Source organism: Cetorhinus maximus, chromosome 20, assembly GCF_964194155.1.
Source record: "Cetorhinus maximus chromosome 20, sCetMax3.hap1.1, whole genome shotgun sequence".
Taxonomy (NCBI): domain Eukaryota; kingdom Metazoa; phylum Chordata; class Chondrichthyes; order Lamniformes; family Cetorhinidae; genus Cetorhinus; species Cetorhinus maximus.
The window spans coordinates 72,069,975-72,079,025 of NC_135898.1; the positions used below are offsets into that span (position 1 = coordinate 72,069,975).

General features: G+C 42.5%; 1 protein-coding gene across 3 annotated transcripts in view; it reads right to left on the minus strand.

Moving 5' to 3' along the window:
* Positions 1-8,287, minus strand: part of stk32c (serine/threonine kinase 32C) — a 358,713-nt gene extending 350,426 nt beyond the window's left edge. For all 3 annotated transcript variants that reach the window (XM_078564913.1, XM_078564912.1, XM_078564915.1), the window contains exon 1: positions 7,717-8,287. In XM_078564913.1, the coding sequence (XP_078421039.1) occupies positions 7,717-7,768 (52 nt within the window). In that variant the 5' untranslated portion in view covers positions 7,769-8,287. The remainder of the gene's footprint in view (positions 1-7,716) is intronic.
* Between the last annotated feature and the right edge of the window lie 764 nt (positions 8,288-9,051).

Consider the following 9,051-nt stretch of genomic DNA (forward strand, 5'->3'; position numbering starts at 1 on the left):
GTGGCATGTTACATTCACATTACATAAGTAACAGTAAATGGCCCTCTCCAACAAGAGAGGCCTAATCATCTCCCCTGGACATTCAATGGCATTACCATGACTGAATCCCCCTGTGGGTTATCAACCAGAAACTTAATTGGACCAGCCATATAAATATTGTAGCCACAAGAGTAGATCAGAGGTGGGGAATCTTGTGGTGAGTAACTCACCTTTTGACTTCCCAAAGCCTGTCTTCCATCTACATGGCACAGGCCAGAAGTGTGATGAATACTCTCCACTTGCCTGGATGAGTGAGGCTGCAACAACACTCAATAAGTTTGACACCATCCAAGGCAAAACAGACCACTTGGTCAGGACCCCATCCACCTCCTTAAACCGTTAACTCCCTCCTCCACTGAGCACATGGCAGCAATGTATACCATCTACAAGATGCACTGCAGCAACTCACCAAGGCTCCTTTGACAGCACTTTCCAAACCTGCGACCTCTACCACCCGGAAGGACAAGGGCAGCAGATGCATGGGAACAACACCACCTGCAAGTTCCCCTCCAAGCCACACACCATCCTGACTTGGAAATATAATGCCGTTCCTTAATTGTCGCTGGGTCAAAATCCTGGAACTCCCTTCTTCACGGCAAAGTAGATATATCTGCACCAAATAGACTTCAGCAGTCCAAGAAGGCAGCTCACCACCATCTTCTCAAGGGATGAGCAACAAATGCTGATCTTGCCAGCAATGCTCATATTCCATTAGAAAAATTAAAGCTCAGGTGAAGGAGAATTGAGATGTCAATGATTAAAGCTTGAATTCTAAAATATTGGCTGTGATGTAAAAAATGTTACACAGATTTATTATTTTGACTACATACATATCAAATCAGCTATTTGGTGGAGTAACAGAATTTTGTTGTGTGTGTTAACTGCGAGCCTTTGAAATACATTGTGTAGTTAGCCTGAATGAAAGAAAGGCTCAGAACTGGTAGAAGAGTTTTCTAACATTTGTTTTTAAATTTCTGGAATCTGCTTGGAATGCTTTTGAGGTGGTAGCCTCCTGTGGCAGCTGGCTGTTAGTGGCCCCCAAGAAATAAAGAAATCTGAATCCAGACTTTCAATCTCATGTGAATGGCTAGTGTGAAAGTCGAAACAAATATTAACACTGGTGCTCTTTTCATGTTGGAATGAAGGGTACATCAATGTGGCAAAATAGAAAGAACTTATCACTGTACCTAACCTGTGCTGTATGTTGCCTGGGAATGTTTTACGTTTGCAATGAATCCCTGCCCTGCTATACCTTTGTACACATTTGATAACAAGAGGCTTCTTTTTACCTATGTCACATTATATCTCAATGTCACTTTACACAATAAATGCATATGATGGACAGAAATAAATAAAACAGCTTTTATAATATACCTTTAAACAACTGCTATTATACTTTCATATTATAATCATGCAAAATACAATCTTATTAACTAAAATTATTAAGCAGTAAAAAAAGTTTAACAGCACTCCAAATAAAAAAAGTTTGTCGTATCACTTCATATTTTTTATCCAAGAGAATCAGCAGTTAATCAAGAGTCCACAGGGATTTGTGAAGTATAGGTCATGTTGAACTAATCTAGTTGAATTTTTTGAAGCAGTCACTAACATGGTGAGTGTTTGCTTATGGACTTCCAGAAGATATTTGATAAAGTTCCACACAGATTATTAAAAAAAATAAAAACAAGTGGAATTAGAGATAATCTTGGAACATGGGGCTGGATTTTATGTGCCCCTGCTGAGCATGTTTTCTGAGGGGGAGGGACATGTAAAATAGGGCAGGTGACTAGCCCACCACCTTCCCACCCACCCCCAAGCTGACCCCCATAATACGCTTGGTAGGTGGGCTGCTGATTAAAGGTTAATTAGGCTTGTTAGCAAGCCTATAGATCCGGATAACAAACAGCTCACACCATAATATGGCTGGTGTGGACAGGCAGACTGGACAAGTCATTTCTTATGGTCTACATGAGAAAGGGCAGGAAGGAAGGAGGCACCTCAATCAGGGGGGTGCCCTGTGCGCATCTGGGGCTACACCCCCAAAGATGTCACCCCTCCCTTCCTTCTGCACTGCCTGCCCTCCAAAACCCGGCCCCCATCGTCTTCCTCCCCCTTCCTGGGATCTATGGTCCTTTCCTACCCTAAAACCCCAGGTCTTATCTGTTTGGGAAAGCCATGATCGCACTTCCTGCAGTACCGACAGCGCCCCCTACTGAGCTCTGGCTCTGCTGGGACTGCTGGAACTGCCAATCAGATTGGCAAGCAGCTCCTGAGGGCGGGAGTTGCACCCACCAAGGGGCAGCAGTCTCACTCTCAACCAATTTAGCCCACACCCCAGCTTGTTACAGGTGTGGGGTGGGCTTGTTCCGGTCATGTTGGCTTCCGACTGACTTTCCTTCTGGAGGGGCGGGCAGTCCGCTCCCCCCCACCCCTCCCGGTGTCCCCCCAGCATTTGGCAAAATGCAGTCCAGCGGGTGATAATCAGCTTGGAAGTGTGTGCCTAAGAGAAGGGATAAAAGGAATTTACTATGATTTGCAAGATGTGATAAGTGGTGTTCCTCAAGAACGGTACCGGGGCTTCTACTTTTTCGTCATGTAAATCAATGACTTGGGCGGAGAGATAGACAGTTGTTTATCCAAGTTTGGAGATGACACAAAGTTGGGAGGCAAAGTGAGTTGTGAATACAGGAGGAGGAAGTTACTAAGGGGCACAGACCCATTAAGTGAGTTGGACAAGACGTGCCAGATGAGGTTCAATGTAGGAAATGTGAGGTGATTCACTTTGGATACGAGGAAGAAAAATCAGAAGGTTTTCTTAATAATGAAAGACTTGGAGCTGTGGTGGAGCATTTGGAATTGGCTGCATACTAATAGCTAGTGCACAGGTGCAAGAAGTGAGAAAAAAAGTTAACAGAAGATTGGAATGCAAAAAAAGAGGAAGTTATGCTTCAGTTGTGCAGAACATTGATCAGGTTCTATCTCAAATACAGAGTTCGGTTTTGGGCACCTCAGGGAGAATATTTTAGCCTTGGAGGTATAGCACCTTTTCACAATAGTGATACAGGAGCCGAAAGGGTTAAATTACAGAGAGGGGTTGCATAAGCTTGACATCTACTCCCTTCAGTTTAAAGGTAATTTAGTTGAGGTGTATAAAACTACAAAGGGAATAGACACAGAGGGCTGCAATTTCAATCTAGGGTCAAAATGGCCAGATCATTTCGGTCCTGACCCCATGCTGCACGAGCGTTAGTGATGCAATGCGATTTTTAAAGACAAAGGCCCTAATTGATCCAGAGGCAAGGTTGGTACTCAATTAATGGTGCCGGGAGTGACCTGGAGGTGGGATCCCGTGACAGAAAAAGCAAACAGCAGCCATTACTGAGCTTCCCATTGCCTGGAGGAACGAAGCAGGCAGGAGGTCAGAGGACCAGCAAACTCACATTCACCCAAGTGCCCAAACGTTCACTCCTCCGGTACTCAAGCCACTCTGCTCAAGCGATGGAAATTTTGTGCCAATGCATGAGCACCTCAGTTTGACTGTATTTTTTTGTACATGACTTTCATCAACAGCCACAAGGAATAATGATTCCCCACTGTGCTCCCAAAAGCTGTACACTAATCTGCCTCAGTCCATTTGCTCTTCCCCTTAATAACATTAAAAATTTGACTCTGTCCCTCCCCACTCTGTTAACAAGCACTTCAATGAGCTCAACAACCAGTGGATTTCCAGCTTCCCCACCTGCCCCCTATTTGAAAATTCCAACATGCCCGGAAGCGCTGGAAGACTGACAACCCATCCAAGTGCTCAATTTTCAATACACACACGTAACTCCATGGGTGATTGAAAATCTGGCCCAGAGAATCTATTTCCTCTGATGGAGGATTCCAGAATAAGGGAGCACAGACTTAAATTAGAGCTGGGCAATTTCTGAGTGAAATCGGGAAACACTTTTCCCACATATAAAGTAGTGGAAATCTAGAACTCTCCTCCTCCCAAAAGGTTGTGGATATTGGGATTCATTTGAATTTTCAAGACTATGATTGATAGAATTTGGTTCAGTAAGGGTAGCAAAGGATATGGGCCAAAAACTGGTAAATTGACTTGAGATACAAATCAGCCACAGCATAATTAAATAGCAGAATAAGTTCAACACCTGCTTATGTGTTTTTGAAATAAATTTAGTTCTGCCCTTCTAGATCATTAAATCTAACATGTATGGGTCTATGCTCTGTTTTGAGAAATGTGTAAACTCTGATCCCAAGACAAGTGAGTCATAATTGTAAAATTAGAATGTAAGGGCCTTCATCATTAAAAAAAATCTCAGGAAACTTGCAAATTTAGAAGGGAATAAATTGATATATTTATATGGATCTGCTTATTTTGTTAAATAAGTGATTAGTTCCAGCAAAACATTAACACTGCCATACTTTTCATTTGCACTGCTGAAGTTAGCAACAAATAAAACAATTCTGTTGTATGTGGATGCAGGTAAACCTAGAAAACAATTGATGCAAAGAGAACTAGTCCAGCACTTCCACTGCACTGCTGGATTCAATTTTTCTATGTTGACTGTCTGAAGACATATGTGCCTTGGGAAAAGCATGTATTTTCTCTTTGTGCAACATCCCTTTAAGACCAAAATGAAACTGGTCATTATTCTAAAAGGGATAATTGGTTTCCTGGTTATTGCATCATTATGAACCAAGAAATGGCCAAGTGACCATAGGTTGCTATGGGAATGAAAGTTAAAGCAAAAAGTAAACAGGAAGTTAATTGCTGTGGTGTCAGTTTATAACTTGTCTTGTGACAGGCAGTTCAGAACACAGCAATCGTATGAGGGGAGCAAGCCAAGCTCTCTACGAATAGATTAGTTTTCTGTTTAGCAGTAAGAAGAAAACACAACTCCAGTTGCTCTTGGTGAGCATGCTGAGCGTTTGTATCAGAGGACTGGACTGTGACTGAGTGTGATGGTTGATCGGTGAAAGAAGAACTCTAAATAGTTATGCCAACAAGACTGTTGTGACCCAAGTGAGAGAGGGTTTGTGGACATGCTTCTTATCAGTGATAACCATGTTGGGGACTTCAGATGGACTGTGGCTGCTGGTGAATGTGACTCAAGGGCCAAAACAATTGAGTGGGAAGTGAGAGATCCTTGGAGGCTGAGTTGGAAAGACTGAGATTACACATGGTGCAACACTAGTGTGGGAAGTAATGCAAGGGCTCTTAAATACATGAGGCATATCTTTGTTATATCAGCTATTTAAAATGAAATTTATGTTTTTATTTGAAATATCCTTCACCTGTTAATTAATCTCTGAAATATGCTGATTTGTTACAGTAAAAGTTTGTTACATCATGAAATCTTGTCCAGCAGTTTTCTTTCCATTGGCATTGTGGGGATTCCTTTCTTTGAAAAGTTACCAGTCACTATGGGGATTGTAGCAACTGGTTTTGCCCATTTTGCATCATTACCCCAATGGACAACTCACTTCCCCACAAGGGGTTACTAATCCAGGGTGACTGGCTTTAAAGAATGTGTTCTTTTAAAAACATCATTGTGGGCCATTCCTTCAATAATACAAACTTTCTTTCAAAAACAAAAACCCATCCCAATCATCAAACAAAGTGATATCGACAATTGGTACCTATTATGTTAGTCACAACAATAACTTGTATTTATAAAAACAAAAAACTGCGGATGCTGGAAATCCAAAACAAAAACAGAATTACCTGGAAAAACTCAGCAGGTCTGGCAGCATCGGCGGAGAAGAATAAAGTTGACGTTTCGAGTCCTCATGACCCTTCAACAGAACTGGAAGGGTTCTGTTGAAGGGTCATGAGGACTCAAAACGTCAACTTTATTCTTCTCCGCCGATGCTGCCAGACCTGCTGAGTTTTTCCAGGTAATTCTGTTTTTGTTTTAACTTTTATTTATATATCACCATCAACATAATAAATGGTCCCAAGGCACTTTGCAGCAGTATCATCATGCACAGTCACATAAGGAGATATTAGGGGAGATGATCAAAATTGTTTTGAGCACCTTAAAGGAGGAAAGAGAGGGAGACAGGGTGAGAGATTTAGGGAGAAAATTCCAGAGCTTAGAGTCTAGTCAGTTGAAGGCATAGCTGCTAATTGTGTAGCAATTAAACTCAGGGATCCTCAGGAGGCCAAAATTTGAGGAACACAGATATTTCGGAAGGTTGTGGATCATAGAGATAGGGAGGAGCGAGGCCACGGACGGGTTCGAAAACAAGAAGGTAGTGCATACCCCAGAGGCAATGAGTACAGAGGTGATGGGTGAACAGGATTTAGTGCATGTTAGGACACAGGCTACAGAGTTTTATATGACCTCAAGTTTACAGAGGGTAGAAGAAGGGAGGCTAGCCAAGAGTGCATTGGAATAGTTGAAACATTGAGTGGGCATGGGAGGTGACAAGTTCAAGGAATTGGGAGAAGAAAAGGAGGTTGTAGATGGGATGGTAGTTTGCAAGGATGGCGGAGTCAGTTTTTTTAAGTGTTGGCAGATTTGAAGGAAAGGGGAACAGTACTTGAGGAGAAAACCATTTACAATGTTCGAAACGCCAGTGGGAGCAGATGGAATCTTTTCAACTTTCACAAAACAATGGTATAGAAGTCTTCAAAAAAAACATGTTACACGGGATAAAACATTCATAGAAGGAAACCTGTGCAAATGGTTAAGAAATATTGAGAACAGCAACAAAAAGCAAACAAGAGTAGCTATTTATGAGCCTAGTGTAATATATTGTTATGACCCAAACTGCATGCTTTATGATCCAGCTATAAGCTATACAAACTTAGAGTTCTGTTGATGATTTCGTCACTAGTAAATGTGCAGTCATCCATGAGGAAATGTTGTTCCTCCATTAATATTGTATTTAAAAACAATTTCATACTCCGTGGTAAAAACGTACTGAAAAATCATTATATTTTTCCGAGATGAAGATTGTAAAAATGGGTATTGTAAAGTTTTTAGCACGACTAAAAAGCATGCATTGTGAATTTGTACACTGCAATTACAGTATTGTAGTGTATTTCCTTCACAAATAGCATTGTGTGCAGATTAGCATCCACTACATTAGAAAGGATCTGGCAATAAAATATGCTGGAGCATTAAAGAAGTGCCCATTATAGTATTATCCATATTACTGACAAATCCAATTAAGCATCAATGTAATAATGCTGTTCAGAAGCGCAGTAAATGTGCTTAAGGTAATACAACATCAGAGTTCCGGCTCTGTATCTGGTTAAAAATTGAACAATATATATAGAAAATTCGTGACTAATGTTTTTCCTGAGAGTCCGTGGTGCTGTATTTGGATTCTCCTTGGAGTTTCAGTGGTGAACACCAGAAAGACTAACACAACATCTGTCCACAACAGCTTCATGTCGGTTTTTACATTCTATTTGTTATTCCAAATAAGTAAAGTGGCGGCTGCAAAGTGGAAAATTAACTTTTCCTGATAGATGTTAAGAACTCCCCCCCTAACCGTGTGCACCCAAAAAGTTACTTAAATTTACCGTCGGTACTTTAAAGTGAGAGCATTGCATTAAATCTTGTTACAGGTGCATACAGACGGGGAGGTGGAAATTAGCATTCCCCCGCTACAAGAGAGCAAAAAAAAATCAATGGGCAGAAACGGTTCGGTACTCACCTCCCTCCTTTTCATCAAAAACTGGCCGCTTTGAAGAACTGTTCGCTCCCATCCTCTTTCACCGCTGATACATTTAAGGAGCCGAACCGCTGGCATTCCTTAGTTGGTTCAACACGAGGAGAGCTGTGCAGTAGTCAGAAGCGAGCATTTCCTTCCAGTCACTCGCCACTTGTGCCTCACGGATACAAAATGTGGTCCTGGTCGCCTTAAGGTTGTGTGTGCACAACTGGGTAAGGCGGGTGCTAAATGGAAAACTACTAGCTAGAGCCCAGGGCACTCGGACAGCAGCTTTGGAGGCAGCCCGCTTGCTTATTCCCACACAACCGCCACTGGTACATCGCGGGGAGCGAGGAGTTAGGCTGGCTTTTCCCCTTCCTCTCCTCCCTATAAATAAGGTGTCAATGGCTCAAAAACTGAAAGGGCAACTTTTATGGTGGATATCGAAATGCTTTCTTGTTGCAAAAGACGGTAGCTGGGCTGGCAAGCGTTGCTGTGATGGCTCAGCCTAGCCTTGCCTTGCCTGATGTGCCTGGGTTAGCGCTGCCACCCGCTAACATTGGGCTGCCCATTGTACAAGCTACAAGCGCGGCGACGCGGTCGTAATCCACCTCGTCGCCACCGGGTCCCGCCCCTCCGCCGCGCTCATTGGCTGCCTTGCTGGCCTCGCCGGCGCTCCCTTAAGCCCATTGGCTGTTTGGCCAGTCAATCATAGAAATTGTCCACCGCCGTCGCTGCTTTCGAGGTAAAGGAGGTGGAAGCACTCCACTAGATTTGCGTTTTTACACAAACGAACTCAATTGGAGGGATGTGTGATTCTGCAAAAATTATTTATATTGTGAAGACAATTAGACTCTTTTCACCCAATTGAATTTGCCATTTATGGAGGGCAAAATAATCTCAAACCGAGATTAAGGTTGCCTTCGTTTAGAATTTAAGAGATCTCAAGGATACCTGATTTATATATATATATATATATAAAACACGGAAAAGTAAAACCCTGAAAACATTGAACAAAATCAGCCCAGAACTGGTAAAGTGCAAATCAACAAAGGCTCGTCCAACAACCAAGCCTCTTGAACATAGGAGATCCTGCCCTTATTTGCCAATCGGCTTGGAATGTACAGTGTATGTGCAGCTCATATCCCTCCCCTAAGGTATAACATTAACATGAATGTGAAGGGGCTGTGCACAGCTTTGGTAACCCACGAGTTATTCTTTTCATATGCATGCAGTCTCCTTCCGACTTCCTATCCAGCGATAGGATATTACTCCCACATCCTTGTGGCAAACATCCATGATTCTTCAGCACTGAAGAGCTGTGTGAATCCGCAATTC